Source organism: Meles meles, chromosome X (genome assembly GCF_922984935.1).
Source record: "Meles meles chromosome X, mMelMel3.1 paternal haplotype, whole genome shotgun sequence".
In the NCBI taxonomy this organism is placed as follows: Eukaryota; Metazoa; Chordata; class Mammalia; order Carnivora; family Mustelidae; genus Meles; species Meles meles.
This window is the reverse complement of record NC_060087.1, coordinates 102,459,874-102,478,372: the sequence shown is the minus strand read 5'-3', so window position 1 is coordinate 102,478,372 and position 18,499 is coordinate 102,459,874. Positions and strand designations below refer to the sequence as shown.

Here is an 18,499-nt window from a genome sequence, read left to right as displayed (position 1 = left end):
GGAGCCCTTGCCCCTCTTTTTGTGCTTTCCATTCCACACGATTCCATACTATTCTGCCAGGGCTGACTTGTCCATTAGGCACAATGGGCACAATGCTTATGACCCATGGTACTTCTAGGGTTTGATAAAAATATTATCATTTTTTTTCAAATCAGTAGAAAAGGGATGAGTTTTTAGGTCAAGGAGAAGTTTTCACATATAAATATATTTGTCTTTATACCAAAGCAGTCATTAGATATAATTAAAATAAAGAAAATCTAATTTTCGCTATCTTTTAATGGAGAGAGGGGCCCACAAAAGCAAAAGTGCCTACGTCCCAGGGCGGTCAGAGCATAACCCTGATCCCTCACAAACCAAAATCAAACGCAAGCCACGGCAACTTACTGGGTCCCAACGAAAGACACAGATACTCCTGTTCAGAAAATGAAAACATTTCATGAGCTACTTGGAAATGTTTTGTTTTCCAAAACAGCCAATTTAGAGCAAACCTGTATTACCTGAAGCTTCTCTGGATTAATGATATTGGCAAATAGTGCCGGTCATCCTGAGGCAGTGGCCTGAGTATGGTTGGATCTGGGGAAGGGTGATCTGTGATGTTGTTATTTCAATTCCAACTTGCTCTTGAACCCTCCTCTCAGGCGTAAGAGTCAGTCTGTCGTTGGCCAAGATTAGAGGAACTCATGCGGTCAGTGCTGCCTCACAAAGAGTTTCTCAACTGGTGACTCAGGAGGTCATTTCTGGGCAGGGGGCAGAGTCAGGGGTGGGAGATAGAGGCTCTTGGCCCAATTTTCTTTTCGGGGTCAAGAATTTAGGGTGCCTGGGTGGCTCAGTGGGTTAAGCCGCTGCCTTCGGCTCAGGTCATGATCTCAGGGTCCTGGGATCGAGTCCCGCATCAGGCTTTCTGCTCAGCAGGGAGCCTCTTCTCTCTCTCTCTCTCTCTCTGCCTGCCTCTCTGCCTACCTGTGCTCTCTCTCTGTCAAATAAATAAATAAAATCTTAAAAAAAAAGAATTTAAATGTAGGTCCTGATATCAGACCCAACCCTTCTGATCTTAGCTGAGGGCAGCCATCTTCTTCGTCTTTTTCTTCTTAGAAAGAAGAAAAATGATACATGGGGGACTTGTGACATCCACAAGCCTACGACCTTCACGTAACAAGTCTTAGCATTTCTGCATCTTACCCTCTGAGTACACACCTATTTGTGCAGTGAGGTTACCGCCGATCCCAGCATGGGTGCCGTGTTGCATTCAACAGGAGCCATTTTCATAACAATAATGCCTTGTTTTTGTGGAGTGCATTTAGCTTTTCAGTGTGCCTTCCCATCTATTATCTCATTTGAGACCCACAGCAATCCTGTGAGATATGTAGGGCAGACATTATTATCCCCATTTGACAAGGAGTAATCACTCCGAGGCAGTCTCCATGGTAACAGAGGCCTAGTGGCCAAGAAGCCTGCAGTAGATTTTGACGACATCATGTGCTAAAATGGCTTCCTCCTTTTCCCTCCTACTCCCACTTCTGATGTGTATTTATTTTAAACAGCTTTATTGGGTCGCCTGGTGGCTCAGGCAGTTAGGCATCTGCCTGCAGCTCAGGTCATGATCCCAGGGTCCTGGTATGGAGCCCCACTCAGCGGGGAGTCTGCTTCCCCTTCTCCCTCTGCCCACTGCTCTTCCTGCTTGTGCACTCTCCCTGTCAAATAAATAAAATCTTTAAAAAAAATAAATAAACAGCTTTATTGAATATAGTTCACATCCCATATAATTTGCCCATTTGAAGTGTACAATTCAACAGGTTTCAGTATCTTCACTGTTACAAGCAAACCATCACCACATCAATTTTAGAAGGTTTTCAACACCCCATAGTCTGGGCTCTCACCTCCCTATGCCCTCCCCTCAGCCCTAGGCAACCACTAGGCTACTGTTTCTTCTCTGTAGATTTCCCTACATTAATTAGCCTTTCGTATTAATGGAATCATATATATTATGGTCTTCTGTGACCTGACTTCTTTTCATGGAGTGTGATATTCTCGGGGCTCATTGCACTGCGCCACGTGCTTCATTTCTTTTTATGGCCAGGTAATATTCCACTGTATGGATATACTACACTTGGTTTGTCCATTCACTGGTGGACATTTAGGTTGTTTCTGACTTGTCGCTTTTACCAATAATGCTGCTGTAAGCATTCAGGTACTGTGTGGTCTCATGTTTTCATTTTCCTTGGGTATATGCCTGGGAGTGGAATTGCTGGGTCGTATGGTAACTATGTTTACCCTTTTGAGGACCTACCGACAGTTTTCCAAAATAGCCACACCATTTTGCGTTCCTGCCAGAAGTGTATGTACGAGAGTTCCAATTTCTGCTCATCCTTGCCAACTCTTACTATCTGTTTAATTCTAGCCATCCTGGTGGGAAGGACGTGGTACCTCATTGTGGTTTTGACTTGCATTTCCTTGATCCTCCTCATGTTTTTTTGATCACTGGCCTCTATCAGAGGCAATGGGGAAAATTCCAGTTATATTTACTGGAAGTTTCCTCTAATGACTGCCTACCTGTCTCTGACTCCAGGCCCTCAGTACTTCCTAGCATTAGTGGCCTGCAGTAGGGCTTTTGACTCGGAGATTTGGGGTAAGCCTGGATGAATCTTTAAGAAAACCTTCCTGCTTATGCTGTATCTGTCCTGTGATATCTGCCAGTCCTCACGGACACCCAGGGAATTTTGAGGAAGAAGGCTTTGATTGACAGATGGCGATATCTATTGGCCAGTTGAATGAAAGGCACTTTTGGACCCTAGCACCGCTTGGGTGGGCTAAAGCCAGCCTTTTCTTTTTCTTTTTTTTCTTTTTAATAAATAATGTATTTTTTAAAAAGATTTTAAACATAGGGCTCGAACTTACAGCCCGAGTTCAAGAGTTGCATGCTCTAGCTGCTGTGATGGCCAAGGCGCCCCTAAGCCAGCTTTTTCTGTTGTTGGAGTCCTTCAGCGCCATCTTGCCCTGTTCTTTTTCTTGGCGGGGGGGCATGTGCATTTCCTCTCAAGACCTACCCTTCTTACACACCCCTCTAAATGCGTCTTGTTCCTTCTCTCTCTCTCTCTCTCTCTCTCTCTCTCTCTCTCTCTCTCTCGTCTCCTATTTTCCTTCCCTTCCCCTCCCGCTAACACAGCCATTAGCCAGCTGGGAAAGTTGCTTTACCTTCTTGTGTCACAGCAGCCTCCCTCTCAGGCTTCGTCTGAGTGCCATACGAAACGATGGGCGGGAACCGCCCTGAGGGGACCTGGCACAGAGTACCACTCACTATTGCTCATGAAGCAATTTGCATTTCTGTCTCTTCACTCGGAATTGGTAGCCCGTCAGATTAAAAAGGTTGCCGAGCCTGAGCTGAGTGACTTTTTCCTACCTCCCGATTGGGGTCTCAGTGCGACACGTGGGCAACCATCACGTGTGAACGTGTCTGTTTTCATTTAGTTGGTGGCTGAACACTTTCTGCAGAACCGGGAAGTCAGGAGGGCTATGACCAGCACTTCAAGCCTCCCCTTCCCCAAGATAATAAGGGCCTCTGCTATTTTCCAAGCACGGAAAATAAACCTTGCTGCGTACGAGCACGAGAACCTTCATTCCTTTCCAGTCTGACTCTAGCCTAAGCCAACATTAGACAGACAGGAGGTTTCACATAGAAGCCGCTGATGGAAAGTCCTGGGTCCTTGGTGGGGCTGCAGGCTGGGAGGCTGGAGGCCCTGGGGTACCAGGAACATGATTGCAGATGGCAATCATGTGTGGGGAAAATCAACCACCAGGGTTATTGAAAATGGTGAGAAAAGGGGGGGCAGGAGGAAGGGTGTTTTGGCCAAACTCTGCGGGTCGCTTTGCAGAAACTGCTTGTCCCATCCTAGCCTGCTTTTGGCCAAAGACTCCTACCCCTTGGGGGATGTTTAGCATCACCCCAAAAGTGAACAGCGTCCCCTGCCTGCAAGTTCCCAGGCAGCGTTGCATCGTGTCTGTCTGATCTACCCCAACCCCCATGCCGGAGAGCTCCCTCACCAGGAAGCTGGCCAAGCCAGGAGGGTAAGTCAACTGTCCTTGAGCCCCATGTTAGTCTCTGGGCTTTCGCGGTATTTTCAGAGGTCACGGTCTTCATCTAATCTGTGTAGTTGAGTGAAAATGGCTCATTGTTCAGCTGAGTTAGAATCTACAGCAGTCCCAGCAGCTGCTCAGCCCCTTGGGGCTTGCTTCCTGAGCTCAGGTGATAATGAGATCTCATCTTGGGAGCCGGGCTTCCTCCTTTTGGGAATACCATGTTGCAAGAGTGCTGCATCTTGTTCCCTGGGGACTCTGCGCAGGAAGCTGGAGACTAGAAATAAAAGAAAACCAGAGAGAAAATTTCAAGGAACTGATTTCTCAGTCAATTTCCTAACTTCTCATTAACCAAGTGGCCCGGTGGAAAGCAGTTATGAGAACATTTGTCTCTAATCCTCAGATTCTTGGGCTCCATAGATGAGCCGCTCTCAGAAACGAACCCGACCCGCTGCCTGCTCGTGTGCGTGCATGTGTGTGTGTGAGCGCGCGCGCGTGTGCGCATTTTCAGATGTTTTATAACCAGTCAGAGCACTTGCTCCTTTGTTTTCCAAAACCCAAACACTTTGGTTTGCTGTTTCCCTTTCCAGGATCTGAAACCACTCTACGCTAACCGGTGCCACTATGTCCCCAAGACATCCCAGAAGGAGGCTGAGGAGGTGAGCCCGAATGAGGCTGCGTGCTTTACCTTTTAGGAGGGTCTTCTGTTCTGCCTGAAACCCCCTTTCTTTTACTCCTTTTCACAGGCCTAAGGCTTGCCACTAGGTGTCTGTAGTTGATTTGCTCAGTGGGTCAGAGCACAAGCGCTAATGAGGCCACGGTCATAGGTTGGAGCCTCCTGAGACCTAATCAGATTTACTTTGCTCTGTGGCCACAGGCTGCCCCCGTGACCCCAGCAGGCAGCTTCTCAGTGTGTGGCTTCCATCCCAAGAGGGACAGCTGAGTTCAGGCCCCAAGGCAGGCCCCGCCCCCGGCTCTGCAGATGATGGTTTTGTTGCTTGGATTAGGTGGCCAGCTGGAAGAAAATCAGGAGCCCCACCAGAGCCCGGGGTCTGGACTAGGGAGGCAGAGCCTGAGTCCCACACGCAAGACAAGTCAGGAAGCCAAATGAGGGCCATTGAGAAGTCTGGGTCACTTTGCATGGCAACTTCTCCCTTCTTCCATGCCTCACGCAGAACCAGAGGCAGTGGGCAGTGAGGGGAAGCTCAGCTCCGTGTCACTTTCAGAAAGTGACCCAACCCACTGCCTGCTCAGCGAACACATAATAATTGCCCCCCAACCCAGAGAGCCCTCAAACATGAAACTGCCATTCGACATAAAGTACTGTCTGAATGGTGCCCTTGGAGTTCAGCAAAGTGACGGCCTTCCTCCCAAGGCACCAGGGCAAATACTTCTATTATGGCCCTGCCTTTCACCTGCTCCCCCTCTCCCCCCATTGCAAATTCACCGTTTTTTCTAACTATCCTCGGGTTCGAAGGGAGGAGTAGAAAGGCGCGTGTGCTGAGAGCTTATCAAAAAGGCAGTGAGCATTTACATGAAGGACCAGATATAAAAAAAAAAAAAAAGTGTCCGCATACAAGCACTTCATTGCATCCATATGGGGAAGGGAGTCTGGAAAAGTTCTTGAAAGATGGTAAATGGAAAAACTTATTTTTAAATTGTTTGCAAACTCGAGGTGTGTAAAAATGTCATTGATGTTCTCTTGATTTCGTGCTGATCGCTTTCTTATGTTAACTTGGTGACTGTGAAAATATTAATAATGACTTCCATAGGTTTGCTTGTAACCCTGCTCCCCCTAATCCTATTTTTCCTATATAAGGTCATAAGTTCCTCAACCAAAAATTCTCCTTCCGCGAGGGTTATGAGGAACCTTACCCAGGCAGCTAGAGAGGTACTATCGTACTTCAGCCTGCATGTGCTCCCCTTCTCCCCGCTCCTGTCCCCTGGCACCCCTTCCCCCCCTGTCCTGTTTCCTACTGTCATTTGTTCTTCCATCTGTCCTTCCATCCATCCTTCCTTCCTCTGCATCTCTGACCTTAGGGATGGGGCACTGAGGGCTGTGGCCGGGATTGGAATCGACCCCGACCCCTCGGTGGCTTGTCTCAGGCACAAGTTCAGCCAGCCCAGGGCCCAGCCCCATCCCTCTCCCATGCGGGGGTGTTCATCTGACAGCTGTCCATACCGTCCTTGCCGTCTCCATCAGTCACTAACTCATATTTCCAGTCCCGGAGGGTCATGTCCTTATCCTCGCCAGCCCGCCCCCTCACTGTTGTGTGTGCCCTCAGGTGAACTGCCCTCACCTCAGCCGAGGATTCTGCACGCCTCGTATCCGGGGCAACACCTGCTTCTGCTGCGACCTCTACAACTGTGGCAAGTACGTGCTGAGCGGCCAGGCTCTGGGAATGACTGTCTGACCCCAGTGGGGACTATAAGGGCCAGGGAGGCGGGGAGGGGGGTGGGAGGACAGAGTGCAAGGGCACACTGCTGTCCAGATCAGAGAAATGCATGATGTTGGTCTGTCAACAGATTTTGGCTAATAAGCGTTACTTGCCTCCCCTGTGCCAGGAGCCGTGTAAAGTGCTATGGAATATTTGATCTCATTTAGTCCTCATCTCTGATGCATGTAGGATGATCATCTCCATTTTACAGATGTGGAGAGTGAGGGGTGAGGCTCAGAGGAAGCAGACACCTGGCCCAAGTTCACACAGAACTCAAAATGGTAGAGATGGGGTTCAAACCCAGTTCTGTCTTAAGTCCAAGTTCAACAGCACTCCACAAATAGATACTGAGCCCTTTCTCTGGGCCTGGCCCTGTTCTAGACCCTGCTGATACAGTAGCAAATAGAATAAAAGTCCTTACCCTGATGAAGCTGATATTTTATTAGGGAAAACAGCCGATAGCGTGCGAATATATAATATGTCAAGGGTTCATCAGGGGTCTGAGAAAAAAATGAGCCAGGGGTGGTAGATAGATAGTGACAAGGTGAGGAGCCTATGTCCTATGTGAGACAGAGTAACCAGGGAAAGTCTCTTTGAGGAGGGGACATTTGTGCACAGACCTGAACGAAGGCAGGGGGCAACCCAAGTAGATACCTGGGGAAAGAGTATTTCAAACAGTGGGAACAGCAAGTGCAAAGGCCCTGTGGCACCGAGCAGACTCGGTGCTAGTCCTGTCACAACCACCCTGGCTCTCTGCCCTCTAATTGCAAAAACATCACTTATTCTTTCTTTCAAAACATATTTAGGGGGTAGGAATACAAAGTCTACCACTGAGGAGCTCACAGACTAGTGGGGATGTGTGGATGACTGATTACATATGCCAGAGTGTGATAAGTAGAGTGGGGATTAGTGGGCACATTGGGGACCCTGGTTACCCAAATGACTGAACTCAGAGTTGCTGGGGGACAGTGTCAAGGAGGAGGTGATGTGGGCGCTGAAGTTTAAAGGATGAGTAGGGAGTTAGGAAACAAACCAAAAGGGGGTAGAGGTGGGGAGGGCATTCCCAGCAATTGTGGGGTGGGGCCTGTTTGACAGGGGGTAGGAAGCAACCACAGAGAGCTCACAGGCCATGGGAATGACTTTGGACTTGACCCTGTAAGCAATTTGGACTCAACGCCAGACCCCATAAGCCACTGAATGCTAGAGTGTGGAATATGGGGCGCTGAGGGCCTGGAGAGGGAGAGAGGAAGGGAGTTGGCAGAGGGGGCCTGGCTGGAGCTAGATCCAGAAGGATCAGAGCAATGCAGCCCCCTCCTCACTCCCACTCCCTCCTCTTGGTATTGGGGGGGCCCATCACTCTGGTTTGAGAATCAAGACCTGGCGGACTAGAGGCACGGAGGAGATGCGGGACTCACACAAGCCCTTTACCTCCTTCCCTTGTACCAGCCTCATTTCGTTAAAAGGTTTGGCGGGCGGAGGAAGAGAAACTTAAAGACTCAAATGAGGTTTGGGGATTATCTGGGAGGTTCAATTATTCATGTTGTAATAATAACTAACACTTGTAAAGGACTTCCCTCCTTCGCAGCGGTGATGGAGAGGCTGGCTATAATTGTACTTCCTGAGCTCATCCTTCCAAAAATGATCAAAGGAATGTAAAATAGGTCCCACGGGAATTGGGGTTATTTTGCTATCTTTCCTTTTTCTCCCCTTGCCTCCCTTTCCCTACTGCTGTCCTTCTCTCCCCTTCTTCCTTCTCTCTCTCACTGTCTCCCTGCTCTCCCCCCTCCTCTGGTCCGCTACCTCTCTATTCCCACTTCCTGGCTTGGGGTGGGGGGACGGGGGGTGGGGTGGGGGGTGGGGTCTGGGAGCTGGCCAGCACCACAGGCCTGAGATGGATAAGAGGGGAGGCCAACCCGGGGAGGGCTGCAAAGTGATTCCTTGCGCACACACCTTTCTCTTTGCAATTAGGTGTGTTGCTGGAAAAGGTTTGCACAAACTAAACCCTACTTTAAATTACGTTTAACTGAGTCCTTAGGTGAAATTTTTTTCCGAAAGTGGAGCCCCAGTATATCTTCCTGTCAATCTGAACTTGAAAATAACTGACTTTCTTACTTTCTTAGAGCAACTTAGGCCAGGATGGTCTTTAAATTCTCTAAAGGAATTTTATGAGGAGCGGTGCTAAACTCTGGGCTCTCTAGAGGCAGGTTTGAGAATCATGACTTCATCTTATCTGCATCCCCAGGCCCCAGCACAGGACCAGGCATGAGTAAAGACCTAATGAAACAGGAGTGACTTTTCTGGGAAAGTACCAAAAAGAAGAACACCTTCCTCACCAGGAAGATAAAATATTGGCCTAGGCAACTAAGAGGGGTCATGGGGATATTGTCCCTAAAGATCTTCAAGCCTGGAAATGGTTTCCACCGACCTGATGCCCGGAGACCAACCCTGGGCATCAGTCAAGGCCCTGTCAGCAGCGCTAAGTTTCCAAAGGCGAAGCCACTAGGAAAAGACTTCCTGAACTTTCCATCAGGAAACAGTCTCAATGGGGTCATAAACTAGGGCCATGAGATTTGAAAAGGTAATGGTCCTACAATAGAGGGGATAGTTTTTCCTTGTCCATAGGCTTTTTCCAGTCAGTGCCAAAGAGACCTGAACTCCAGGCCTAAATATAGCTAACAACAAGCATTCTGAGAGATGTGGGGACTTTAATTTTGCCGAGTGTGTATTTGTTTTCCTCACACAAAACCTATTTTTAATCAATTGCCAACTCCTCCAGTCCATTTCCTGGAAAGGAGGCCAAGAAATAAAAAAAAAAAAAGTGGGAACAAAAACATCAGGCAGTCATTTGTATAGTGCTATGGAAACAGAGTTTCTACTGTCCCCTCAAACCCACAGACCTTCTCTGACGTCAAGGCAGTGAGGTTTTAATGCCAAACATAGATTATTCCATTTAGCCTTGTGCAGGAAGGTGGCTTTCTCTAGGACGCAGCTCCTCAAAGCCCTTCACTCAGCTTTGGAGAGGTCAGGTCAATATCACTGGTTGCCAATGCATCACCTAAAGGAAATGGAGGGATATGGGGTAGTCTGTCAGCTGTCTCCACTGGTAATAAAACAGAAAGAGATAGCTTACTTTCATTCATTCCTCCCTTCAACAAACTTTTATGGAGCTCCTAAAATATGTGCTAGGGACTGTTTGAGAAGACTAGGTATGGAGAAAGCATAACTTTACCCTTACGGAACTCAGTTTACCAGTGGGGGTTGTGGGGAGGGCAGCTTAGACCCGCTTGCAGATTCCCAGGGTTCCAGGTCCCTATGGAAGGGCAGAAGGATGTCCTGCTGCCTTATCCAAGGTCTGTTGCCTCCTCCTTTGTTAAATGATGACTGAAACACAGAGAGATTATCTGTTTCTCCACGCACACCCAGCAAGTTGAGAGCAAGAGGGTGAAAGCCTATATTGGGCAATCAAGCTCATGATCAATGCCACAATCAGTCTTTGAGCTCAGTTACTTATTCACCAGGTTTATTGATGACTTAGAATGTTTCTACCACTGTGCTAGGCAGTGAGGGAGACACAACAGAAGTGTAAGAGAAGACCGTCACCCTCGAGAGGTTACAATTTAGGTGGAGACATTATGTTCAACTTGACTGTAACCTCCGCACCCAGCCTAGCTCTCGGCACTGAGTGGGCCCTCAAGAAACACTGGATTCAATGACTAACTGAATTACTGACATTTGCGAAGTGCCAGACTAAGAGGAACGTGCTGTCTGAAGTTGTGGGAGTCCAGGGAAAAAGCCAATGAATGGGGCCCTGGAGTCCTTGTAGAAGACACTAGAGAGACGGTACGGAAGCTTCGAGTAGTGGGAGAGGTTAGGACAGGCAGAGAACAGAAGGCAGCACCCTCCATGCAGGGACAGAAATCTGAGCATAGGTTTGGAGTAAGTAGCCAGCATGGCCAGGCTGGGGCTCCTGGGAGCTCCTGGGGGCTCCAGGCTAGCTGGAGTGTAGACTCCCTTCTAGAGTCGGATTATGGCAGCCTGAGGAATTGGGACTGTTTTTCAGGAAGGTAATGAACGGAGAGCCATGGAGGATTTTGATTAAATGAATGATTTAGTTTTCAAAATGTTCAAAGAAGCTTAATCGGGCAGTGGTAGGGTCTGGTGGGAGGGCCTTACAGTCTAGAGACCCAACCAAGTGGAAACCGGAATCTCACAGAGAAACAAACCACATTCATTTGCTAAACCCTGAACCAGGTCTAAGCATTAATGTTCTTTCGCTTCATGGTTAAGTAAAAAATACTTCAGTAGCTGCTGAACCTGCTCAAACTGGAACCAAACATATAGTATCTAAAATTATTAAATATTTTTAAACAAACCACTAACCTATCACGGTGGTGTGGTCTGTGCATTTCAAGTGTCAGTGCTTCTAAGAACAAGAGTCTAAGGTTCATTGCCAGAGGCTGGCTCTACGAAGGGGGGAAGAAAAACAGTTACATGTTTTGCCAGGGGCTCTTATTAAGTGCTGGAGTGGTGCGTTCGTGCATTCTCTCATTAAATCCCCCAAGCTCGGAGAAGTTAAGAAAGTTGCTGAGGGTCAGACAATAAGTGACAAGAGCTGGGATGCAAACGTGGTCCAACTCTAGAGTCTTCTGTGCAGTACTGCCTGTCTGTGTGTACTCCCGGCCTGCCCTTGGTGTGTTGGGAAGTGGACAAAGATAACCTGGGGGAAGTCAGAAGCTGACTCTTCAGCTTCTCCTGCGCCCTGACAACCCCACACTCACCCTGACCCACCGGCCTGCCTTTCGGCAGTCCTGTCTGTGCCTCTTTGTGGCAGTAAGCTATCTTTCTTTTCACTGCATATATCTATTAATAAGTGATACTCTTGAGAGTAATGCCGTAAAATCCCAATAAACACGGGATAAGTTCATATTTTATATCAGAAGCAAGAATTTTTCAAGAAGATAATGAAATAGGTCTTCTTTCCAATGTTATGCTTGTGGTTTTGTATTAGGTTCAATGAAAAAGAAAAGATATGTCCAAGTAATATCCAAAAAACATAGCATGAAGTATAAATCTGATTTGCTTGGTTGTAATTCATAATGATAGAGTAATAGAATTCCACAGTGACCTATGTTGGTGGTGCTCAGTTTTGATTTCGAGAGGCAGCAAAATGTCATGGTTAAGTACAAACTCAAGGCCAGAGTGTCCGAGTTCAAATCTCACCTCTACCTCTTAATTTCTGTCTCTGCCTTGATTTTTCTCATCTGTATGTAACAGGGATAAAAATAGCCCCAACCATACAGAGTTACTATAGAGACTGACTGAGTTAGTGTTTGCAAACTGCTTAGAGTAGAACCAGGTAATAGTAAGGACTATAGCACTTTTTGCTATTATAATTGCATTATTTTTCAGAATTGTAGATTTGATCGACATCTCTGATGATAGCTAGGTATATGTATTCTTATTTGATACTCTCAAAAACAAAATATTCTACCTGCCACGAGTAATAATTAATTTGGAGTTACTGTGTTCATGGATATATGCAGGGAGTCACGGGTCTTTAAGCTTTAGGCAATAAGATTTCTGTGTATCTCTTCCTGCTTATGGGTGGGCTCCAGCTCTGCCCTTGAACATACTGAAATCCAGTTCAAATTCTGATGAATGAAGACACCTTTAAAATCTTACTCTAGAAGCTTACTATTTAAAACAGTGGGTTTCAGGGCACCTGGCAGGCTCTTGTCCGGGGAAGTGTGTGACTCTTGTTCTCTGGGTTGAGAGTTGGAACCCACGTAGGGGGCAGAGTTTCCTTTAAAAATAAAAAAATAAAATAAAATAAAACAGTGGGTTTCAAACATCGGTGAGCTCGTTAACACAGATCCCTGAGCCTCACACTAAGACATTCTTTTTTTTTTTTTTTTTTTTTTCTAGTATGACCTGGGCTGTATTGTTTCATGTGGGGTTGCTCCCATCAGCTCTATCTTAGGCGTGAGGTCTCTGGGATTGTGAGCACCTCACACTAAGACATTCTGCCTAATTCTGTGGGACTGGAGCCAGGCCTGGGAATCTGCATGTTTAAGCATCTCTTTCTCCAAGACATATGCGCGCACAGACACACAAATAATGCACTGATATACACAGGCAAGCGCGCGCGCCCGCGCGCACACACACACACACACACACACACAGATGGTTCTGATGCAGTCTGTCCCGTAACCGCGCAGATGGCAAGTCCTTAGAAAAAAACACTGAAAACACTGATTGTAAAGAATCCTAAAATAAAATAAAATCATCTGTGATGCTGAAAAGTCTTTTCTGGCGTGAACAATCCCTCCCTGATTCACTTTGGAGGTTAACCTTCAATTTTTTTTTAGAATCACAATACTGGAGATTCGTTAACGATTCCCAGGCCAAGTTGTAAGCTAGTTTGCAACATCCAAGAAGACAGGAACTTTCAGTGAATCAGCTCAAGTGTTTATGTAGCACTAGCTACGTGTCAGGGACCTTAGTGAACAAAACAAACGGACTCCCTGCCCTAGAGCTTCCATTCAGGTCCAAGAGAAAAAGACAGGAACGAGTAAGTGCTAGAGACTCGCAATCCAAGGAGGGTAAACCTGTCAGGCAGCTCCGGCTGGGCTAGAGGGGGTGGCTTCAACAAGAGACATTCATTTGCTCAGAGTTCTGGAGGTTGCTAGTCTGAGGTCAGGGTGCCCACATGGCGGGGCCTGGGGAAGTCTCTCTTCCTGGCTTGCAGACACCCACCTTCCCCACCCCCATCGTGTCCTCACCTGGCCTTTCCTCGGTGGGTGCCGATGGAGATCTCTTCCTCTCTCTTTCTCTCTCTTCCACTTTCTATAAAGCCATCAATCCTATCAGATTAGGGCTCCACTCTTCTGACCTCATTTAACCTCAATTACTTCCTAAAATCCCTGTCTGTATCGGATTGCAATCGTAGTGGGAGCTAGGGCTTCGACTTGCCAATGTTGGAAGGGGACACAATTCAGTTCACAGCAAGTCACATGAGAGACGGTGGCCGGGCGGGGAAGGCCTGGGGGTGTCCTCGGACTGAGTGCCCAGGGAAGGCCTCTCCAAGGAGGTGAGATTCAGGTTTTGGGCAGCAGCTTGTCTTCAGTTTTTTCCTGGGGCGATGTTTTTGTGTTTGTTGCTGTTTTATTTTGAAAGAGGAAATGGGGAAACCTTTGAAGCCTGAATTCAGATGCCAGCTTTCCTACTTATGGCTTGGGCAAGCCCCTAACCTCTCTGTGCTTCAGTTTCTTCATCTGGAAAATGGGAATGGTGATAGGACCCACCTCATAGACTAGCATAAGGATTTGCCGTGCTAATAGAACTTTCTGCCTCCAGTGTGGCTCTTAGGAGTGCGGCTTCTGAGCACTTGAAATGCGGCTGGTGAGCCTGAAAATGGAATTTTTTGTTTTACTTCATTTTAATTAATTTAATTAAACGGTGCCATGAGCAGTAGCTACCATATTCAGCAGCACAGATTTCATGAATTCACATATGTAAAACGCTTAGCACTGGGCCTGGCACGGACCGAGTGCCCACATATGCTATCTAAGACTGAGCACTGTAGCCCTTTTTGCTATTATAATTGTATTATTTTTCTTTTTTAAAAAATATTTTATTTATTTATTTGACAGAGATCACAAGTAGCAGAGAGGCAGGCAGAGAGAGAGGAGGGAGCAGGCTCCCCACGGAGCAGAGAACCCAATGCGGAGCTTGATCCCGGGACCCTGAGATCATGACCTGAGCCGAAGGCAGAGGCTTTAACCCACTGAGCCATCCAGGCGCCCCTTGTATTATTTTTCAAAATCATGGATCTGATCGACATCTAAGATGATAGACAGACATGCATACATATTCTGTTAGTGATGGTGACAAGGGTTTCTCTGGTCAGTGGGTGGTTTTTTTTTTTTCATTTATCTTTGGATAAACAGCAGTCACATTTTATCATAGTGCCTTGCTCCCCCAGCACATTCATGGCTGTGCTGTCCCTCACCAGAGCTCCCCACCTGCTCACCTGTCTTTTTGCTGAGCTGCTTGATAGCCAGAGCTCTGGGGGGGTGGGGGGGTTGTGTGGGGGAGAGACAGCCTGCTCCCCGGGGACTGACTGGTGTGTTTCTCTCCCCGTCCAGCCGCGTGGAGATCACCGGTGGGTACTACGAGTACATTGACGTCAGCAGCTGCCAAGACATCATTCACCTCTACCATCTTCTCTGGTCTGCCACCATCCTGAACATCGTCGGCCTGTTCCTGGGCATCATCACTGCCGCGGTCCTTGGAGGCTTTAAGGACATGGTAAGGAAAGAAGTGCTTTCCCATTGCAGAGGCCCCTGGCGGGGGCCAAGGTACAAACTAGGAGGCTGGAGGTGATGGGGAACTCATGTTTTGAAGGGAGGAATCAGAGGCAGTCGCTTTAAGAATATAGCCGCCTTCAAACAACTCAAGTTGAAGGAGCCAGGCAATGTCCTTAGTGTGCAAACATTTCTTGTTAACATGAGTTGCCCGTGTTCTTGAGGCACGTTCTGGGGGCGGGGTTGAGGAGCTGGTGGCCTCAATTCTCCCGTTCATGCTGGTTATGTAAACATAGCCTTTCGTGCTCCCCCGCCCGCCACACACAAATACACACTGTTAGCAGGAAACCTTTCTGGATAGTTTTCCCCTTAACAGATTGGGGAGAGATGGAAGTAAAGAGGTTTTTTTTTTTTTAGCTCAGGTAAGAGTAATGCTAGTCTCCCCCTCCCCAGGAATTTCACCCTGTAGTTTCTCCAGAAAGATCATGTGTGCCAGCCCTGAGCTAAGCTGCTTGCTCGGTCTTGCCCTCAGCCTCAACCTCCCTGAGTTCCCGATCCTTCCTCTCAACCTCTCGCCATATTTGTGCATGCGTGCGCCATACAAAAGTGTGGGAGGACTCAGCCCCCAGTAAGTGCCCTATAATAATGGGCTTCTTCCTCCCTTTGCTTTTAAAGCATTTTTAAGCATTTCTTTGCTCATTTAACAAACCTTGACCTCTGATTATGGGGATAATAGCTTTAGTGATACAGTTGTCAACCTGGCTTCCTATTAGAATAGAATCACCTGAGGTGCTTAAAAGAGCCCAGATGCCTGGACCCCTCCTCCAGAGCTTCTAATTTAATGGGTCTAAATTGAAGACCCGTCATCAATATTTTTAAAAGTTCCCCAGGTGGCTCTGCTCTGCAGCCAGGACTGAGTACCACTGCTCTAGAGGGGTCCCACTTGTGTTTAGGGAATTGTTTTGTACCTAAAAGAGGTTCTCCTTTGACCCCGGAAATGAGGCAGATAGCCCCTAAGCCCCGGGCTGTTTTTGTCCCATTTTGGGCTCCCTGAGGAACAGGAACCTGAAAGGCGGTTTGTAATTTGACCTTGGATGGTCAAAAGGCTCAGCAATGGAAAGTGAAAGGCGGAGGTAAGACAAGGGAAAAGTAGACACTCTAGAGCTGGACCAGGTTGTCAGGAATTTGAACGTTCCTGCTCCTGACTCCAAGTCAGGAGAATTCCTTCCCCGCTCACATCCAGTCTGTCTGTCTGTCTTTTTTTCTCTCCCTCTCTCACACATGCATTTCCCCTTTTTTTCCCCACTTTTTATTTTTTTAGGGAGAGAGAGAGAGCGAGAGTGGGGGTTGTGGTGGGGAGGAGGGAGAGGGAGACAGAGAATCTCAAGCAGACTACACGCCCAGCACAGAGCTCGATGCAGGGCCCGATCTCATGACCCTATCACAACCTGAGCTGAAACCCAGAGTCGGGCCCTCAACTGATTGAACCATCCAGGCGCCCCTCATGCACACATTTCTCATTCCTACGCCCCTCCCCACGCCAGGGCAAGCCGAAGCGTTAAGGGGTAGGGGACACATCAGCATACGTGGGACCCTCGGAGGGAGGAGGTCTTGTAGGTCTGGGCCTGAGGGAGCTTTGGGGTGAGAGGGCTTCAGAAAAGCTGTTTCTGGGTTGAACAAAGAATACCCCGTGTTCTTAGAGACTTTCCCCAAGGGGATGGGTGAAAGCCGAGGCACCGTGTAGAATGTGAGCCAGTCTGGCTGGAGGAGAAGCTCTGGGGTTGGCGAGTTGGGGAGATGGGACCGCGGGATGGGTGTTGAGGGTTCTCTGGAAGGTTCCTAGTGCTTTCGGACCTGGGCAGCGAGCTGCCCTGAGGCTCAAATGCAGTGGGTGGCAGCTACTCAGCAGCCTCCATGGGGTTCCTGCAAGGAATCGGTTGACCATCAATGTAGAGGTTTATTTCTGGAATCTTCATTTCACTGTGACTTTTGATCTTTAGGGGGAAAAGGGGTTTGTGGAGGATCTGTCCTGAGAGGTAGCAGTGATGGTCCTTTACTCTATACAAAGGGTTTTTGCACGATTACTTTCTTCACTCCTCCTCACTCTTACTACCTGATAAGGTAAGTATTTCTGCCCCCATTTAACAGATGAGGAAATAGGCCAACAGAGGTCAAGTGACTTACCCAGAACTAAACAGCAGAGCTGGGAATGGAGCCCAGCTTCGTCCGATGCCAGAGCCTTTGCTTTTTCTACTGTACCCCAGCTGCCCAGACCAACGTTTGGACATCCCTTTCCGGTTCTACAAGTGTTTTAACACACATTACCTCCTTTGTTTAGCTGCTTTAATTTAGAACAGTTGAAAGCGAGTTGTTTCCAGCTGTCCGGAGCTTCCTTAGGAGGGAAGGGGGAGGAGGGCCAGGGAAGTACAAATACCGGGCCTGGGAACTTGGTCAAGGACCAGAGGGGAAAACGAAAGACCAGAGCAAAGATCAGGGGCAAAGCATTCAATTCCTGAGATGGGAGAGAGATTGGGAGTGAAAGATGGGGGCCAAGAAGGAGCCCTTAGTTCGATGGCTTTACTAAAATGATATGTGCTGTAGGCCATCCTGGAACATCAACCAGGTGAGCCTAAATATAGTCCTTGGCCTGGGTCCAAACATGGTTGGGGACTCGTGGTGTGCCTCCCCACTGAGCAGCAGGCCCAGGGATCTGCAGGGAGGCCCACTGGGGGCTGGCGGGTGAAAGCCATTCCTAGGGAGTGAGGACAGGAGCCAAGGGCTGGGAGCTGGCAGCTGTTAGGAGGATCAGCTAGGAGCTGCCGCTTCCAGAATGTCCCCTCCTGAGAGGGACACAGATGGGTGTTCTCATTCCCTTACCAGAGGAGGCTTGGGGAAAAGGATCTTTGAGTAATATTTGATGAAGTGTCTTTTGACCCAAGATACAAGTTGAGATGGGTCTTTAAAAGGTGACTGTATCTTGCCGTTTTCTCCTCATTGGTGTCTCTGGTTTGGAGGAAAGTGGGGAGGCACAAAAGTGGCACTCTTTCCAAAGTCAGCAATGTCTCGTCTAGGCAAGACCGCGTTCACCATTTCCTGGGCCGCCTCGTAACCTCTTGTTTCCCTGAAGCTCAGAATGCGACTGATCAGTAATGGGGAGTCTCATAACCTCAGAGCCCCAGAGATTTTTTTTTTTAGATTTTATTTATTTATTTATTTGAGAGAGCGAAAGTGAGAGAGAGCCAGCATGGGCGGGGGAGGGTCAGAGGGAGAAGCAGACTGCCTGGTGAGCAGAGAGCCTGATGTGGGGCTTGAGCCAGGGACTTCAGGGTCATGACCTGAGCTGAAGGCAGCTGCTTAACCAACTGAGCCACCCAGGCCCCCCCAGAACCCCCGAGTTCTAAGAGAAATATACACACTGCTGTATGCACACACAAATAGACACAGAGAAAAATCACAGTTAGCAATGTAAGGCCTTACGAGACACTTACTTGGAGCCATTTCTTTGGCTCCTTCCCTGCCCAACCGTGTACCTCCCTTTGCTCCCCGGGCCTCTATTGCCCTGTCCATTCTGTCTACACTCTCTATCCTTGACTCTCCTCTCTCTTGTGCCTTTCCTGTGCTCACTCAGTCTTCCTCTTCTGCCGCTGTCTCTGTAACAGTCATCTTCCTTTCAAAGATAATCCC

At 48.1% G+C, this 18,499-nt stretch overlaps 1 protein-coding gene across 2 annotated transcripts in view; it reads left to right on the top strand.

Annotated features, from left to right (window-relative positions):
• TMEM255A (transmembrane protein 255A) overlaps positions 1–18,499 on the top strand; it is a 49,805-nt gene that overhangs the window by 19,067 nt on the left and 12,239 nt on the right. Inside the window, exons 5-8 of one of the 2 annotated variants that reach the window (XM_045994427.1) lie at positions 4,662–4,730; positions 5,891–5,962; positions 6,357–6,445; positions 14,657–14,819. In XM_045994427.1, coding sequence (XP_045850383.1) covers positions 4,662–4,730; positions 5,891–5,962; positions 6,357–6,445; positions 14,657–14,819 — 393 coding nt within the window. The remainder of the gene's footprint in view (positions 1–4,661; positions 4,731–5,890; positions 5,963–6,356; positions 6,446–14,656; positions 14,820–18,499) is intronic. The other variant, XM_045994428.1, reaches the window with a different exon arrangement.